Source organism: Pygocentrus nattereri, chromosome 12 (genome assembly GCF_015220715.1).
Source record: "Pygocentrus nattereri isolate fPygNat1 chromosome 12, fPygNat1.pri, whole genome shotgun sequence".
NCBI classification, from domain to species: Eukaryota; Metazoa; Chordata; class Actinopteri; order Characiformes; family Serrasalmidae; genus Pygocentrus; species Pygocentrus nattereri.
The window spans coordinates 24,074,945-24,094,089 of NC_051222.1; the positions used below are offsets into that span (position 1 = coordinate 24,074,945).

At 39.2% G+C, this 19,145-nt stretch overlaps 1 protein-coding gene across 1 annotated transcript in view; it reads left to right on the forward strand.

The window, feature by feature from the left end:
- The window catches only part of LOC108428251 (pseudouridine 5'-phosphatase), a 29,230-nt gene extending 22,155 nt beyond the window's left edge, over positions 1-7,075 (forward strand). Inside the window, exon 4 of the mRNA XM_017699122.2 lies at positions 5,746-7,075. Within this exon, the coding sequence (XP_017554611.1) occupies positions 5,746-5,922 (177 nt within the window). The 3' untranslated portion in view covers positions 5,923-7,075. The remainder of the gene's footprint in view (positions 1-5,745) is intronic.
- The last annotated feature ends 12,070 nt before the right edge of the window (positions 7,076-19,145 follow it).

Sequence of the window (19,145 nt, forward strand, 5' to 3'; positions counted from 1 at the left end):
CTTTTTTGCGTAAGCCGTGTGCGATGGAGCCGCGGGTCACTTGGATGTGCAGTGGTCATCTGGCTCGTGACATTTTCCATGAGCGCTGGACCACAGATGGACGCGAATGTGTCAGGTCGCGTCTGTATCATGTTGGGTCGTCAGCAGTTCACTTTAAGCGATCAGGGCTCGTGTGTATGCAGCCTGGTCTGGATATGCACAGATCAAGTGCTAAATGTCAGCTTTCATGTGTGTCAAGCTGCCTATTGTAATCGTCATCCTCTACCTTTGTTTTCCAAGCTCTCAATCTGAGCTTAAATGACAAGTGAGCACCATGCATCATTTGGCAAGAGCAACAGTCCATCGAGGGAGATTTTATTCAGTCTTGCACTGCGAGGTTTTGAGGGAGACATGATTTTCCCAGTGGTGTTGCCTTTAGAGCTTTGTCCTTGTCAGATGTCTTTTATTGACTAAGACTCGTTTATCTCCTTCCTACTATTTACCTCCTGTAGTTTGTGTGGTTATATAGTAGACGATAATATAGCCAGCATGGTAATGACTTTTAAAAAATTTGTCCTTAATCACAAATTGCGTTTGTCCTTAGCTTGTAAAATTGGCAGTTTTTGGCCTCAGTTAAAGTATTGTTCAAAAATCCTCTTCACTTTGACTTTCATACGGATTCTCGAATGATCACATATTACAATAACTTCTTTCAAAGTTCAGATGAAGCCATAAATATAGCAGATAAAACAGTGTTTACAGTATTTACAAACCACATTGGGGAATAGACTAACCAGAAACCCCGGACATAAATAAAGTGCATACAGAATATCATTTTGACAATCACCACACTAGATTTTGGAACAAGCATGCTTACAGGCTCAGGAATACTGAGAAAACTGGTATTGAGTGACACAGAATTTTTCAGTACTTAATATAATTTGGTGGGTACCATAAATGCTCAGCCCTAAATTTAAATTGCAACAGTAATTTGTGAACTGTAGTTAACATTAATGTCCATTTGACTTATGCAGCAATAAATACTACCATTTAAATTATAAACCATTATAAACCATGTATTTGGTGACATACAAATAAGTTAAGAACTGGAAATATTGTGTATATCATATTTAGGTATAATCAGTAATATTTAGAAATACATTATGAAACCGCAACTTTATATTAGAGACCCACTTACTGATTATTAATGTTTTTAAAAAGTATATATTAATCACACAGTGAGGTGTATGCATTAGAAAGTTATACGATTGTAAAAAAAAAAAAGCTACTGAATGTACAAAGTAATGTAATAATTATGAAATGTTTTAAAGTATATCCTTAATATTTCAACTTATGTTAGTTTTGAGTATGAAATATCTAAATCATTGTAAACCAACTAATGATTAGTTTTCAGCATGTCAGAATGATTAGATATTTGTACATAATGTGTAAGTAATAATAGTATAATTATTAACTGTTGTTAACAAACTGTTTGGTAATCATCAAGTTGCTCTTTCTCAAGGCCTCTTTCTGTACTATAATATAGTAAGAGGCTAAACTATATCATATATTTCGTAGTGCTACCAAAATCCTTTTTGTTTTAAAGATACTGACACAGAAGTTAAAGGAACAAAAGAAATATTCAAACATTAAATATAATGTAAAAATAATACCTATGTAATTTCTGCATTTTAATAGCACAGCCAAACCTCAATAATAACTCGACTTTGAGTTAATCATCTCTGTCTTTATACTTAAACTGGAAAAGAAATTGTAGGGATGTGTGTTAGGTGTACGTCTCGTTTGGTGGTCTGAGCGGCCCATTGCCCTTAGGTAGCCTCAAAGAGCAGAAACAAACACACCTGAGTGTTCCTTTACTCTCCTTTTCCACTGCTGCTCCGCTCTGATGTGTTTGTGTCTTGTGTCTACCCACTCGTTATACGGTGACTGCCACAGAATAATCGCGCTTGTGCTTTTGACTGTGTGTGTGTGTGTGTGTGTGTGTGTGTGTGTGTGTGTGTGTGTGTGGAGACAAAGGTAGGAAATTTTCCATCACCAAGGTTTGGAATACTGGCAGATGAGAGGAAAGTTGTAGCTCATTGCATATAGCAACAAAAACTGTTTATGGCTAGTGACTTGGCCTGTCACTATAATGAAACTTTAGCTGATGATTGCCATAAAATAATTACAATGAGAATCAGTCTTTTTGTGAAAGGATGAGTCTAAAGTGGCCAGATTGGCTGATTAGCTGTCTTACTCCTTAGCTGACGATATTTAGTAGCAGGCATATAGTAGCAGACAATTCCCATATCATTGCATCCCTGCTTAGTTGCTCCGAAAGGAACATCTCAAGCTCAAAAAACCAAACATTACTTGCTGTTGCCCTCTAAAGGTGTTATAGTACAAAACTAGAAGTTGGAAATGTATTTTCATTTATTATTTTATTGAATGGGCAAAAACATCCAGTACACATTTGGTTTGTTGGGATGTAAACATACGATTGTGGAAACTAAGAATTGTGGACCTGCACATGTTGGTGACAGTGGCACAAAAAGCTTTGCTGGTCAGTAACAGTTTATTTCAGGTTTAAACAAACAACCCTTTAAACTTCAGTTTTATTATTCTGTTATTAACCATAAAGGAATGTCCAGCTCAGTTTTTGTCTGATGCATTTGCAGCATCTAGTTAATTCACAAATCCACAGGCAATTTTGACAAGTTTCTCTTTGCCTAGTGAAAGAACACAAAACCTTTTGACTTGAAACTCTTGTAATAGAAACCAATGGGCAGGCACACCTGCCCACTGGCTTGTATTATAAGTGTGTTTTGAGACAGCAGGTTATCTCTTCTACCTTGAAAATGTGGTAGTTGGCTGTATGTTACAGATGCAGGAGATGCTGCATCATCCTTTTAAGAGTTGCTATCCATTAGGTGAATTATTCAGTAACCACAATAAAACTGTTATGACAAAAAAGATAAATATTTCCTACATAATATGCTAACAGCTTATGTCAGCTTGTTGCGTGTACTGCTTATGCACATAATTCCACTTACAGATTAAACCAACAAGCCGATTGGCCCTTTTATGAAAGGGTTGGATCTTTCCCTGTGAACAGATGGCCCCTAGCTAGCCTGTGGAATTGGCAATGGGGAATTTGGCAAAAATCCCCAAAAATTTGGCAAAAAAATTTCTATTAAATGTGTACAGATAGAAGTTGAATCAGGCAGGTAAATCACCAGGACCAGAATTGAATGCACCTTCCCTAGATTTATATGATAGATAAATTAAATAAATAAATTTAAAAAAGGGCAGGGTGGGGAGAACTATAGATCAGTTTAGTATGAAAATAAAAATGGGATAAATGGGGAGACTAAATCAGTGAATTACAAGTTTAATCAGCTTATCTCAGTTCTATTGGTCCCGTAGCGATAGCCAGTCAGAAATCAGCAGCATCACCTGGAAAAAAAAAACGCAGCAGGAAGTTCGAAGAAAAAAACCCAAGCCAGCCTTCAGTGAGAGATGTACGAGTTCTTTGCTCGAGAACTTTGGTAGTTAACCGTGTTTGTATTAAGTCAGTTAAGACGTCAGATCATGTCTTGTCTCTGGTTTTAAGCCATATCTGGGCTGTATGCTCACTCGAACAACAAACTTTAAATCGAAGCTCGCGGCTTTGCATTCGCCTAACTGCTGAGAGTTGAAAGTAGCCCTTAAGTAAAGTCTTCTAACGTTTTCTACAAACATTTGATTTCACATGGTAATTTGCATATTACTGTTACTGTTTACATTTCCGTTTACCGCAAGTTAATCGCTGGCAAGAGGGTTATCCACAGTATCCCTACATGTTTAAGCTTATAGACTTGGTGGAGGGTTAAGACGCAAAAAACAGGAAGCCAAATTAGGAATTTAGTTAAACTTCTTCCAAACCCAACATTACATTATTATTTCACACATAATATTTCATCAAATCACCACTATCAGAGTTTTGTTTATAAGGCTATGAAGAAGCACCTAGTTGTCTCCAAAAGCTCTCACTCACTGTCTTGGTCTAAGGCATCTCTCAAATCACAGACTCACTGTCTTAATTAGCAGTGTTTGTGTGAACGTCCCTGTCTCTTCCTTTTTCAGCTGCCAGCATGATTGACATGCATTCGGTGCTGCCTCGTATAGAAGCCATGACTAATTACCAACCCTCTCTGGCATGAGGCGTCCCAGACCGTCCCTAATCCGACGAGAGTGATGCTGCTCCACTTCAAATGGCTGACAGCGACAAAGCCAGTATTAGCCGCTACACTATGTGACGCTATGCTTTTGTGTTCCAGCCCCCTATCCACCCTCCCCTTCTTCCGTTCTCACAATGCAAGAGTCTCTGATTACGGGTCATTTGCGGGGCTCTTTTGCGTAATTAAGAGTTTTAATTGCGGCCCTTGACACAAGGGAATTAGCTAAGCCTTCCTCTCCGAAGTGCGGCGTATTTCCGCTGGCCTTTTGTGCGTGATGCTTCCAGTCCGCCATGCGATGGGCTTAGTGACATCACAGAAGTCAATTAGGTCCATTCATGGTGAAGTCAAGTGGGTTCGTTTTTTGTTCTTTGTGTACAGAAAGCAGAATGGGACGGAATGCAAGGACTTTCTTCCTCAGTGTAATTACAACTGGTTTCTGCATACAAGCTGCTTTCTTTCGTCCGACTAAACAAAAATACAGCAAAAAACGCTTAGAGAATTGTAGTTTGTTTGTTTGTGCCATTAAAAGCTTTGCAGATGCTGTTTAAGTTAACATAGTCCTTCAAGTCAGATTTTTTGAGTCAGCTGAAGAGTTCCCAGCAGGACCACTTGTCAGGAGGTTAAGTAAGATACAACTTGCAGCACATATTGAACCCACTCAGTGGGGCTCCTGCAACATAGACTGCATTATGGTGACTTGAAGAGGAACTCTGTAAGAAGCACACAGCTGGAAGTCTCTTATTCCGCCTCACGTAAAGAAGGCGAGGGATAAAGCAGGAAGTGGTAGTGGATGAATAAGACGGCAGAAAGTAGGGCTATATTCAGATCTGCTGCTCAACGCTTCCATGTACATTCTGCTTTACTGAGGCGTTCCAAGGCAGCTTCTTTTCAACTTTGAAATTATGAATGAAGGGCCTTTTTCTGCAAGTGTATTCCATTTGCATAATGCATAACCATATTTATTACCCTATAGTGCACCTTCACCTACAGACTTCTGTTTAACCTTCTATTTTATTCGTAGCAGAGTATTTTCAATCTCAGTCCACCATGTTCGTTCTCCCTGAATCTCGCTGGATGGAGGTTGACCATTTCCAAAGCCTAACTGAATACCTGCTATAGGTGTACGACTATAGTGTACACATAGTGAAATGAACAGTTGTGAAAAATACATGTTCAGATTATAGATAACCAATTTAGTCACTTAAATTGGAAAATGTTAAACAATTAAAAATCATTTTAATCATTACTCAACTAGGCATCATCGTTTGTATATTCAAAAAAAAGTTTGTCATTTTAATTTTTTCCAAATTGGATCTTAGTATTTGCCAATTTTTTTAGGAAAGCCTAGTTCTTCAAGGACTGACAATATCTATGATATGCTTAGGAAAGCACACTGTGATGTAAGTTGTCACAATAATGATAAATATTACATTGCCCACCTCTAGTGTCGGGCCACCTCTACTCCACAGTCACTTTTTATACCAACCCAATGCATTCAAATAAAAGCAGTTCAGTTAATAATGAATATTTGGTTCTTCCTCCACAGTGTCTGGTGTTTGAGGATGCACCCAATGGGGTGAAGGCGGGCCTGGCAGCTGGCATGCAAGTTGTCATGATCCCTGACCAGAACCTGGACCACAGCCTGACCCAAGAGGCCACGCTGGTGCTGGACAGCATGGAGGACTTCAGGCCAGAGCTCTTTGGTCTACCTGCCTACAATTAGAGACTCTCTAATGCTCCTTACCGCACTCAAACATGCCATTTGTCAGGTCTTAAAAGGAAGGAATGAATGGCTAAAGTTGCTTAGTCCAGCTTATTCATACAATCACATGCAAAGTGTGTAAGGTCTGACACTTTGACGGTTTACAGGCATTTTAATTGCATTCAGGCTTAATTTCATCGGTGCTGCTCAATGAGCCCATCGCGAGGCTGGATCTCAGCACGTTCGTTAAACACTTTTAGTGTTGATGGCTTGAACAGCACCCAAACTGATTTTGATTATTCTGCTCAATTAGACCCAGTCAAGCCATTAGGCCTTATTGATGGGTTTTGATGTTTGTGTTTTTTTCTTCTTCTTCAAATTAGAGCCGGTAAATTGATTAGTTCTATATTTAATGGTGATGATGATGATGATGCTTTGTTCATGGTCTGTCTAAGTTCCTGATAACTGGCAGCTGTCACACAATCAAGCTTTTCATTTCATTTTTACGGCTTTGTGTTTTTGATGTTTATTTTTGAATTCCTGTTTATTTTTGTGTAAATGGCAGCGTAGCAACACTATAGAGGTTTATTAAAATGCCAGACGTTTTTAAGTCCGCTCCATGCGACGTAATCCAATAAAAGAGATCTGAGAGGCCAGGCGTCTTTCAGATTTTACCCGCGTTCCCCTCCCCCGTGCCAGGGTTAGCTTCTTCTTTCAGCAGCGTCCGACACAGCAGAGAGCTCGAACCCCAGTTCTTTTCTCTTTGCAAAACCCCTCAGGGATGAAAGAGATTTCCACCGGCGTCCTCTTCTCTCTTCTCTGTGTAGGCCGTGGACCTTTCATCCTTAAAGACGAGCAGGGAATCCGGAAGGCTTGTTCTTTTCTACATGACTTCCACCCTGGGGCCTTTTTACATGTTGTTTAGAGGCTTAGCGCAAGAAGGCTATCAGGCTGGAGGTTTAAAGCATGAGAGAGTCTTGAGTGTGGTTGTGTGCCTATACATGTGTACTTAGATGGAAGGAGGATGTAGTATCTTGTCTCCATTTGAAGAACTTGAAATGAACAATAGCGCTTGGCTGTAACTGTGTTTATAAACAAGTATTACGTGGCTGAACAATAAAGTGAATTTATGTGTTACTTGGATTAAACATGTAACACACTAAAGGAACAAGAAGACTTGTTATAATCAATAACCACTTATGTATGTCTGGCATGCGCATTTGTGTGTTTGTATGCTGGTACAGAACAAAGAGAGAGGAGGAGACCTAGCAGGTGGTGTGACAAATTAAGCCGGAGCGTGGGTGAGGCCCTAGAACAATGCCAAAGTGATCGCACATTCTTGTCGCCTTGTTTATTTCCACCCCGATCCATAAATGTGATGAGTAAATGTGCAAAGTGAATGACACATTGTTTTGATCACTGACCTATTTTAGTGAAAGTAATACCAGCAGTAATACCATGATGTGAATCACTGATGAATCAAACGTCAATGTGTTTAGGCACTACTTACTTTTAACATGTGTAACCACTGCCGCCCCTCACTGCGAAACCAATTCAGCACCACAATTGCAGCAAGATATTATAATGGCACATGTAGTAAGTCAATAAGTCAGCCAGTCAGTCTATATGTGAGTCTTTCATTCAAGAAAGACCGTTTTGGAATGTTTTGTCCGAGCTGCATAGGCTGGAGCTTGTGGTGTACAAAACTAAATTCAGGTTATCTTAGTGGTTCTGAACAAGCCTCTTTAATATAATTACAGGCTAGTGTAACATTAGTTTATTTGTCATCTATTTAAAACAACATTTAAACTGTGTTAAACTGCACTAGCTAATAAATGCAGAAATTAAAATCATTCTGATCAGCTTTAAAGAAATCTGTTAACGCATTATTAATGCAGTTATTAGTTCATAAAGAACTGTGTTGTCCTGCCCTTGTTGCATAAAGACAGTGGCATGTTTCTAGACAATACATTTTCCAAATGCACCATGTTCTGCTCCTGCAGTGTTGTTATGATGTTATAGCCTATTGCTTACAGCAGCACAGTCATCATCCTGTAAATTCCACTACCCTGTAGTCATATAAAACAAAACAACAGCAAGATTATGTGCAAACCCAATTCCAAAAAAGTTAGGGCTGTAGGGAACATGTACAACCCCTTTTCCAAGAAGTTGGGACACTGCAAAATGTAAATAAAAACAAAATGCAATAATTTAAACCCTATATTCAAATCAAAATAGTACAAAGGTAATTTTTTAATGTATCCCCATTTAGAATTTGATGCCAACATGTTCCAGAAAAGTTGGGACGGTCCAACAAATGGCTGGTAAAGTTATGTAAAAGAAATAATAAAAAAACACCTGGTGGTAAATTGGCAACAGGTCAGTAACATGATTGGTTATAAAAAAAAGCATCCCAGAGAGGCTGAGTCTTTCAGAAGTAAAGATGAGGAGGGTTTTATCACTTTGTGAAATACTACATAAGCAAACTGTGCCAAGGCCAAAAACTAGAATTTGCTGCCCATGATCTTTAGGCCCTCAGGTGGCACTGCATTGTGGAAATCACTGCATGGGCTCAAAACGTATGAAGACAATGGAGATCCAGAAATGTTTAGAAGCTGAAATCCTATATCAAACAAGCAGTGGTGGAGGAAGTACACAAATCATGTACTTAAGTAGAGATAGCCAAGGTAAAATATTACTAGTTCAAGTAGAAGTCCTCCATTTGGGTAAAAGTACAAAAGTATTTGCCTTCAAATGTACTTAAGTATCAAAATTAAAAAGTACTAAAAGATTCATTATAACTGATTACATTTTACCAAGACAACAAGACTCACTTCTTGAACTCATTTTGGGTGAGAATACTCCAGTGTCACTCTTGGGAAACCAGTCTTTTAATAGAATGTAATTAATTAGTGACGCTGACGTCTATTAAAATGATCATAAGCACAAAGCACTGAAGGTAAACAATTTCCAGGTAGAACCGAGTGGTGGTGGACCGGAGGAGGGACAAGGCACCGATGACCCCTGTGTCCATCTGTGGAGGATTACAAATATCTGGGTGTGTATATTGACAATAAACTGGACTGGGCTAAGAACACTGACGCCCTCTACAGGAAGGGCCAAAGTTGTTTATATTTTCTGAGGCGCCTGAGGTCCTTCAACATCTGCCGGACTATGCTCAGGATCTTCTATGAGTCTGTGGTGGCAAGTGCTATCCTCTATACTGTTGCATGCTGGGGAAGCAGGCTGAGGGTGGCAGATGCCAACAGACTCAACAAACTGATCTGCAAGGCCGGTGATGTTGTGGGTGTGGAGCTGGACTTGCTGACTGCAGCGTTGGAGAGGAGGATGCTGTCTAAGCTGCAGGCCATTATGGACAATGGCTCCCACCCACTCTAAGACATGGTGATGAGACACAGGAGCTCATTCAGTGCAAGACTCATTCTACCATAATGACCCCAGCGCACCACAGGAAGTCATTCTTACCTGTGGCCATCAAACTCTATAACTCAGTGTGTGATTCACAAAGTGTGGTTCATCTGTGAAAAACTCAATGCCAAACTGTTCATATGTGTAATAATACTTGTGTGCAATAACTCAGAGGTACAACTATTTGAACTGCTTTATACTAGATGTTTAATATTTATTATATCAGTCACCACCACTTTACTGTATTCATAAGAACTTAAATCCTGTGTACATATTGCAAATGTCTCTGTCTTTGTTTTAAATTATTAAAATGTTTATTCTTTTACATAAATGGTTGCAAATGTAACAACTGCAATTTCCCTCTGGGATCAATAAAGGATTCTGATTCTGAAAACAAAGTGCACGCTGTACCCTGATTGGTGTTCTTGCTTCACACTTCTTTTGTTTTGATCTTACGTTTCTAAACACACATAAGCCAAAAGGAACGGCAGATTTTGCATAATGTAGTGGAGTAAAAAATTAGATATTTGACTTTGAAATGTAGTGGAGTGAAAGTAAAAAGCCACCCTAAATGGATATACTTCAGTAAACTATAGATACAAAAATAAAACAAGTACAGTGACGAATTAAATTTACGTAGATACTGTCCACCATTTCAAACAAGAATGGGCAGACATTTCACTTTCAAAACTACACTGTTGTTAAAAGCAGAGGTGAAGAAACACAGTGGTAAACCTGCCCCTGTCCCAACTTTTTTGGAACCTGTTGTCGGCATCGAATTCAAAATGAGCAAATATTTTTCAAGAAACAACATTTGATATGTTGTCTTATACATTTATTCTAAATTTGGTGCCTACAACATGTTCCAAAAAAGTTAGGACAGGGCAATGTTTACCACTGTATTTTCCTTTTAACAATGTTCAATAATCTGGGAACACCTGAAAACAATTGCTGTAGTGAAAGTGTTTTTTTTTTTCTTTTCTATTCTTGCTTGATGTAACACTTTTGTTACTCAACAAGTGTCCCCGGGGTCTCCTTTGGCATATATTGCTCTTCATAAAGTGCCGTTTTTTCAATGGGAGACAGGTCTGGACAGCAGGCTTGCTGTGGTAATACATACAGAGTGTGGCTGTGCATTGTCTTGCTGGAACAAGCAAGGTCGTCCCTGATATGTTGCTCCAAAATGTATATGTACCCTTACATACAGGTTACTCATTCCTTTGGTGCTAATACACCCTCATACCATGGCAGATGCTGGTCTTTGAACTTTTTGTGTTGGTTACAAATGGGATGTTTCTTTTCCTTTGAGGCCTGGTGAACACAATGTCCATTATTTCCAAGAGCAATTTGAAAAGTAGACCACAGCATGTGTTTGCACTTTGTGTCAGTCCATCTCAGGTGAGCTCTAACTATGAGGACTCAGCAGCCTTTCTGCATGCTGTTTAAATGTGGCTTTGCATAGTAGCATCTTGCATTTATAGATGGAGCAACAAACTGATCATTGACAAAGGTTAAATATTTTTTTTGGGCCATTTTCAATTCATCACATATAAAAACACTGATTTTTTACATTTTATCTACTGTTTCTTTTTTGGAATAGGGTTTGTACACATGAATAAGATTAATGAATAAGGTACTATAAACCTAACCACTGATGCAGCGCCTATAAAGCCTATAAAGCATGTGTCTGCTTGTGACAAGCACATTTGTGTGATGCCATAGAACAGTGTTTCCCAACCCTGGTCCTAGAGGCACGTTGCATGGCTAATTTTAGTGCTTTCCCTGCTCCCAACACACCTGATCCAACTAATCAGCTCATTAACAAGCCCTTACTGTGTCGAAATGGGTGCATTAAAGGAGGGAAAGCACTACATTGTGCAGGACAGTGCACCTCCAGGACCAGGGATAGGAACACACCCATAAAAGAACCAATTTTTGGTCCCTGTTTCAGTGGATGCCCCTTTAGAGAACCAGTTTTGTAAATGAGTATGTATGCGCATGTGTAGCAGACCTTTTTAAAGCTTGAAGCTCTACATAATGTAAAAGGAAGGAAGCACAGCTGAAGTGGCAAAGAACCTATGTTACCTTTACAAATTTGTGTTTCAAATGTTTCTATAGTGAAGCTAAAAGGGTTCTGTGGCCTTGCTGAACATCTGAAGCTTCAAATTCAAAATACATTCACAGGAATGCTGTCTTACAGCTAAAAAAACTGAAGGCTTGAAGTTATGGTGGAGAGTGGGTTGGTAAGCAGTGATTGTAGGGAAAAATTATTCAGACACTGAGGAATGATGTAGAGAATCTCACAATTTTTATAGAGAGTTCATGTTTATTTATCTGTTTCGATTTTGACGCGATTGTTTTGCCACAGAGGCCCCCTGGTGGTTTGTGCCCATAAAACCCATGGGATGATCTGGGCCTGGGTTCAAGTAATGAGTGCTGACAATTGGATAAAATGTGTTATGTATGGCATTATTCCAAGGAAACTATCACAAATCTTTATATGTTGTAACTTTCCTCAAAATAACCCTGACTTTCAGACTTGCATATGTTAAATAGACTGTATTGCTAAACGTATTCACTCACCCATTCAAATCATTGAATTCATGTGTTCCAATCACTTCCATGGCCACAGGTGTATAAAACCAAGCCCCTAGGCCTGCAGACTACTTTTACACACATTTGTGAGGGAATGAATCGCTCTCAGGAGTTTAATGAATTCCAGCAGGGTACCGTGATCGGACGCCACCTGTGCAACAAGTACAGTCGTGAAATTTCCTCGCTACTAAATATTCCACAGTTAACTGTCAGTGGTATTATAACAAAGTGGAAGCGATTGGGAACAACAGCAATTCAGCCACGAAGTGGTAGGCCACGTAAAATGACAGTGGGGTCAGCGGATGCTGAGGTGCATAGTGCGCAGAGGTCACCAGCTTTCTGCAGAGTCAATCACTACAGACCTCCAAACTTCATGTGGCCTTCAGATTAGCTCAAGAACAGATGTGTTCTCTGGAGTGACGAATCACGTTTGTCCATCTAGCACTCTGATGGACGAGTCTGGGTTTGGTGGTTGCCAGGAGAACGGTACTTGTCTGACTGCATTGTGCCAAGTGTAAAGTTTGGTAAAGGGGGATTATGGTGTGGGGTTGTTTTTCAGGAGTTGGCTCGGCCCCTTAGTTCCAGTGAAAGGAACTCTTAATGCTTCAGCAGACCAAGAGATTTTGGACAATTTCAAGCTTCCAACTTTGTGGGAACAGTTTGGGGATGGCCCCTTCCTGTTCCAGCATGACCGTGCACAAGTGCACAAAGCAAGATCCATAAAGACATGGATGAGCAAGTTTAGTGTGGAAGAACTTGTCCTGACCTCAACCCAATAGAAAACCTTTGGGATGAATTAGATTGGAGACTGTGAGCCAGGCCTTCTTGTGCAACATCAGTGTCTGACCTCACAAATGCGCTTCTGGAAGAATGGCCAAAAAATTCCCATAAGCACACTCTTAAACTTTGTGGAAAGCCTTCCCAGAAGAGTTGAAGCTGTTATAGCTGCAAAGGGTGGGCCGACATCATATTAAACCCTAATAATTAAGAAAGGGCTGTCACTCAAATTCATATGCATGTGAAGGCAGGCAAGCAAAGACTTTTGGCAGTATTGTGTAATTGTAAACTTACAAATGAGATGTACTTATTTGCATGAAGGGCTTGGAGTCACCAAACATTTGACTTGTAGTGTACCTATTCACTGAACTTGCCATGCTGCAAAAAGCTTTCCCAGTTTCTCAGTTCTTTACATCGGAGGGCAGGATCCAGTCATGTATATGCAATTAGCAGCCAAGGTGTCTGTTTCTTGTTTACTGGCAAGCAGAGGAAGACCGGTGAGGTAAATTTGCCCAAGGGCAGCCCATAGGCTGTGTCCACACTGCTGAAGTGGACGGAGCTCCTGCATGGCCACCCTTGGCTCAGCAAGGGTAATGAAATGCAGCAAGAGGGCTCTTTGATTGGTGAGGAAGGGCAGCGTTTATGTAACCAGACTGCATCCCCTCAACCACCTGAATGCCATTGACAATACTCTACTGGGCAGAGTTCTGAGGGAGCAAACTTCCTTTATGTAGGAGAGCTGAGGATGCCAAGAGGGGTGAGATGACTGTGAACAAGAGTGAGAGAGAAGTAGAGTGGATAAGTCAGATGGAATGAAGAGCATACAAGAAAGCAAGAGGCACTGGAAAAGCAGTCAGAAAGGGATAAAGAGCTGGGAGAGGACACCCATGAATTCACTGCACAGCCTTCTAAATCCTTACAAGTATGCAAGTTATACAAAAAAAAAAGTCTTTTTGATAGTAAGACCAGTGTTAGATAAGACACCTGAAGTGCAGGAAGTAGGTGAACTGTGAGTTACTAGACCCTTATAGGACAGAAAGGAGGCAAGGACAAGCAGGAAGGCAGTTGAATTTGCTGCTGTGAAAACAGATGGGGTCAGAGGATAAGAGCGGGATACAGAAGAGGTTTTAGAAAACAGTGGTAAAGAGAAGGGAAAGGAGGCAAATGAGTCACATCCCCCAGCTTCTTCTGTTTGAGGCCAATTGCAGATAGCCCAGATGGAATCAGCAGACCCCGATTCATCCTCAATGTCAGTCTTTTCTGTCCAGATTTGATATTTTATCAGGGACAGGGGGATGTAGCCCTTCGCACTCTTACAGCATGCACAGCTTCTTGGTATGGATGACCTGATTTTCAACATAAAAGCCTTTTTCTTATCCTCTTACATGCTGCCAAAGCCTGAGTGTAGCCATGGTTCAGTGAGGGAAAAAAAAAAACTCATCTGATAAAGATGACAGTGATTCATGTTTTTGAAAAATGTCGTACCACTCCCTTGCCAGCATTGAGTTTTAACGTATCATTAGAGCTCATTGTGGAGGAAAGAATAAGGGAGGCTTGACTGTAATACTGCGAATATTCAATCAGCCTTTCTTTAAGTATAGATTTTAGCAGAACTCTTCAAAAAAGAGCGAAGTGTGGTTTGTAAAATGGTCTATGGGTTTATTGAGCTGGTCAGTGCATGTTAGTTCATGTGCACATTCACTATTTCACTATTGAGCTCATTGTATGATATGCATAATGGCGTGTGTCTGTTCTTGTAATCAGCTAACCAGTCTGGTTTCACTTTGTGTGTAGTGTGTTAAAGATACAAATGCAAGAAGCACATTTTAGGCCTACAAGCATATGAGGTGGTAAAGAAGCCCATAAACAACAACAAAACAAAGTTTCAAAAGAAACAAAGGGAGGGGGGAAAAGACATGTTTAGAAGGAACACTGCCTATCTCTGGTCTTCAGACATGGAATTGCAAATGTCATGAAGGACATTCTGTCAGACGCCATTAGGTCTCATCACGTCTTCATACATGACACCTGCATGTTAATGCTTCAAAGCTAAACAGTGACAAAGGCAGGCAATCCCAAAAAGAAGTAATAAACACTAAGAAGGAGCCAAGACTTAATAAGAAAAAATCCTGAGAACATGAGGACAAAGGAGGAACCAAGACTCAAAAATGAAACATGACGTGAAGCACTGAGAGGAACAACGATTCCAAAGGGAACAACTCATTGAGACCATGAGGACAAAACACAGGGGAGAGCTAAGACTCAAAAGTAAAACTCCTTGAGAAGATGAAGGCAAAACACTGGGAGGAACCAAAACTCCAAAGGAAAGAACATTATGAAGAACTACTGGGAGGAACCAAGATGTATTAAGAAACATTCCCTAGGAGCATCATGAAGAACCACTGAAAGGAACCAAGACTCAATAGGAAAAACTTCATAGGCTCTTGGAGAGGAAACACTGATAAGAACCATAAATCAAAAGGAAAAAAAACCTTGTTAGCACATGAGGAAAAAACATTGAATGGAACATAGATTCAAAGGAAGAACCTCTGAGTGGAACAAAAAAGAAAAAAACTGCCTCCCTTGGACAAATTACATATTTTGCTGTTTTTAAAATTTTTTTAAATGTTATCTGCATAGAACTAATATATCATATTTTTATGTAAAATTTAATGCAAAGTTATTTTTTACAGTGTTTCTATTCCTGATTTAAGATTTCTTTACCTACTTTTTAGAACATTTCTAGTTCAAAAATATTCATAGGCCATTTTGCATGCACATTGTATTTACCAAAGCAGAATATTTAAGTTCTGGGATGGTGAAGTTCAATTAAAAACCTTCATCTTTCTTTTTTGAAGTAGTTCTATGTTAATTCTGATGCATTTTGTGGATCGTTGTCTTGTTATGTTGTCTTGTTTCTTGTTTCTTGTTTTTGCTTGTCCAGAGGCGCTGCACAGTGAGTCAGCACATCACTAATTGCATGCCATCCAAATCTTCCTGTAGATGATTGGCATTGATATTGTCATGATTGGTCCCTCCCAGTCCTCCATGTACTTTTGTTTTGTTTCTTCCCAGTACTGCCCCCTTGTTTCTAAACTCCACCCTTGATCATTTTCACCCGTGTCTCGTAAAACCTCTTGTTAACCACCTGTGTCTCATTAACCAGTCTGTATTTCAGCCTTGTGTTTTTCCCTGGTTGGTTGCTGGTCTTTGTATTGTTTGTTTTTTGTGTTGTTTGATGTCATATCTTTTGTCCTAATCTCTGTTTTTGTGTTTAGTCTGTATTCCTTTTTGTTATGTCTGTCCCTCCATCTCACCATGTTGGCTCATTGACGCTGGACTGTCTTGACCCTGATGATGGATTTGTCCTTAATAAATCTTGCTTCTCTCAGCGTGTGCATCCGCTTCATCATCGCTCCACAGCATTACAGATGTTGCAGATTAGCTTTGCATACCTGGCAAGTCTACAAGCAGATTTTACATGGTTTTCCAGGTTTTGTCTTGACTTTAACAGCTCTCCTCGACAGAAATCTTTTGTTGTCTTTTGTTTTGTAGGAGTGAATTAGTTTTAGATCTGCAGTTTGCCCATGACTGTTGTTGATAAGCACAACACACTGAGAGGTTTAAAGGGTCATATAATCCATTACACATCTGCCATTTTCTCAAAGTTGCCTCAGAAACCATCCCGCTTCCACAGCGTCTATATATTTGCAATTCTGGGTGTAGTAAACTGTCCAGGTGTCCTTAAATGAAAGCAACTGTTTGACCCGCAGAGCTTTCTGGAGTAGTATTTTGGTGTAGAGACGTATGCTATTTCAGTCACTCGTCTAGTCTCAAAATGAACTAGCCCTGTTTATTTGTGAGAGAGAGGGAAGACATTGTTTCTGCAATTGTGCTGGAACAGAGAAAGGCCCAGGCAAAGGCAGGCACGAGCTAGCTGAATGACTTATTCATACGAGCTTGATGAAAGAGTGGATTCCATTATATGAGCAGGTGGGAGGTTACAAATGAGAGATTCGAAGAAAAAGAAAGACTAAAGATATGCAGGAAAGTTCGAGCACCAATCCAGCTGCACCCCTGCAGATTAAACAGGCAATAACATAGTGTAATGAGCCTTTTACCCACACGTACATACACACATGCACAAACACACAAAGATACCGGCTCTGTGTCTGCTTCTCTTTGTGAGACGGAATTGAAATAAGGCCCCCGTTTTATTGTGCCATACATAACGAATCATATTAAATATTGCATGGTCTCAATTACTGCTTATATAATTATAATTACTGCGGGATGTAATGCAAATTCGTTCATTATTCAGTGACAAGTCAGCTTGAGTGTCCTTGAGCTTTGGAATAGAACTAGTCAGAAACCAGGCCATTCTCTGCCAAGGCCAATGACAGTAATATAGTACAGCTGGCTTTTATGGACTGAACAACTGAAAAATTATAATAATGACTGGTGGCAGACATTTTTACATATTTTTTTTCTTTGACCCTTTTTTATGAAGATGGTTTGGTTCAGTCATTCAGTCGGTGGTTCCTTGTTCAACCAGCTTTATGAAAAATCTCAAATTTAAGGATGTTGCTTTAAAAGGGTCACATGTATGTATATATATATATATATATATATATATATATATATATATATATATAAAGGAGATTAGGCCCTTATGTCCAAAATTGATACATGACAAAAAAAATAAATAAATATATATATATATATATATATATATATTGCTGCTGTCAGAACAAAACCTTGTATCTCCATTTTTGTCATTTTGCAATTTTGGACATAATTTAAAAGGGCCTAATCTCCTTTACATTGTGGGTTTTACATTTCATGATGATTGGATAAACAGAAACAGCCCAAATGTACTTGGAAAGATGTCTGGTTCCATTGACGTACATTAAAAGTAAGGAATGTTTTGTTCTGACAACAGTGATTTTTATGAATATGATTTTACTGATTAAACTGATTTAAACTTCTGACACTTCTGTCAATAATTTCCCCTCGTCTTCTACTCCCAAAGCTGTTTGCAGTAACAACACTCTTTATCACTTCAATTTGAGTGGCGAGCCAAACAGTGGTCGAGTGAATAGGAGGTCATACAGTGTTTTGCAAAAGTCAGAGACCACTTATATCTTTAATATCAAGAGATAATTAAGATATAAGGTAATCTATTTGTACAAAGAAGGAGATGGTCAACGAAAAAGTTTTTGCAAAACTAGACTTAAAAAAAAATGATGAAAAGATACAGAAAAAATGGGACTCCTTATGACTGTGCAAAACAGACCACCAACACTGTTGCCATAAGATAAACAGTACATAAGGCTTTCATCTTTTAGAGAGAAGAGAAATTCAAGCTCCACTCTTATTCAGATCTGGAAAAAAGCAATTAAACAGGCTGCTGGTGTTCTCAGAACAATGAACTGACCATTCAAGTCTTCAACATCACAAAGTGTTTGGGATTACTTGAATCATGAGACGCAGAAAATACAACCACCTTCTAAGACTGAAGTTGGAGGTTTCGAAAAATATCTCTTTTATATGTATTTGTGTATATTTCTCTTTTATATATACATTTCTTTGAAAAACTGAAGCAAGTTGAGTATAAGAAAAGAAGCAATAATAAAGTCAAAGGGTGGACACACAAACACTGAACAATTTGGTATTATACAGTATGTAGTTGAGGCTTCTGCATAATTTACTGTTTTTTTTTTTGTTTTTTTTTTAAATACAGTGCTGCTTGAATGTTTGTGAACCGCTTAGCATTATTTGCATATCCACATAGGTTTAACGTAAATTGGGATCAGATCTTTGTTGAAGTAAAAACAAATGAAGAGAACCAATGAAAAAAATAATACAAAAATATACAGCTGTCAGTTTGTTTATTTATTGAACAAAGTGATCCAGCATTTTGCAATGGCAATGGCAAAAGTATGTGAACCTCTAAAATGATCATTATGGGGTGGTTGATGACGGTCAGGTGTGTGTGTTTGTGTTTTGTGACTAACTACTCTATTTAACAACATCAATCTGAGTCTTCACCATCAACGTCTGCATTTTAACACACATATTTGTTAGAGCATGCCATGTTTCAGTCAAAGAAGATCTCTGAGGACCTCAGAAAAGTATTTGCCAATGCTCATTAGGCTGGAAAGGGTTCCAAAACTATCTCTGCAGACTTTGGACTTCACCAATCCACTGTCCAGCAGATGGTGTACAAATGGAAGAAATTCAACACCATTGTTTCCCTTACCAGGAGTGGACATCAAAAAAAAATGACTCCAAGAGTAAGGCATAAAATATTCTGGGAGATCACAAAGGGCCCCAGGGTAATGTAAGAATTTCCAGGCCTCTCTTGCACTGGTTAACACTGAACAAGTATAGCATGTATAGAATAAACATTGCTGCCTGTCTAAAATTTCTTAAAAGACCAT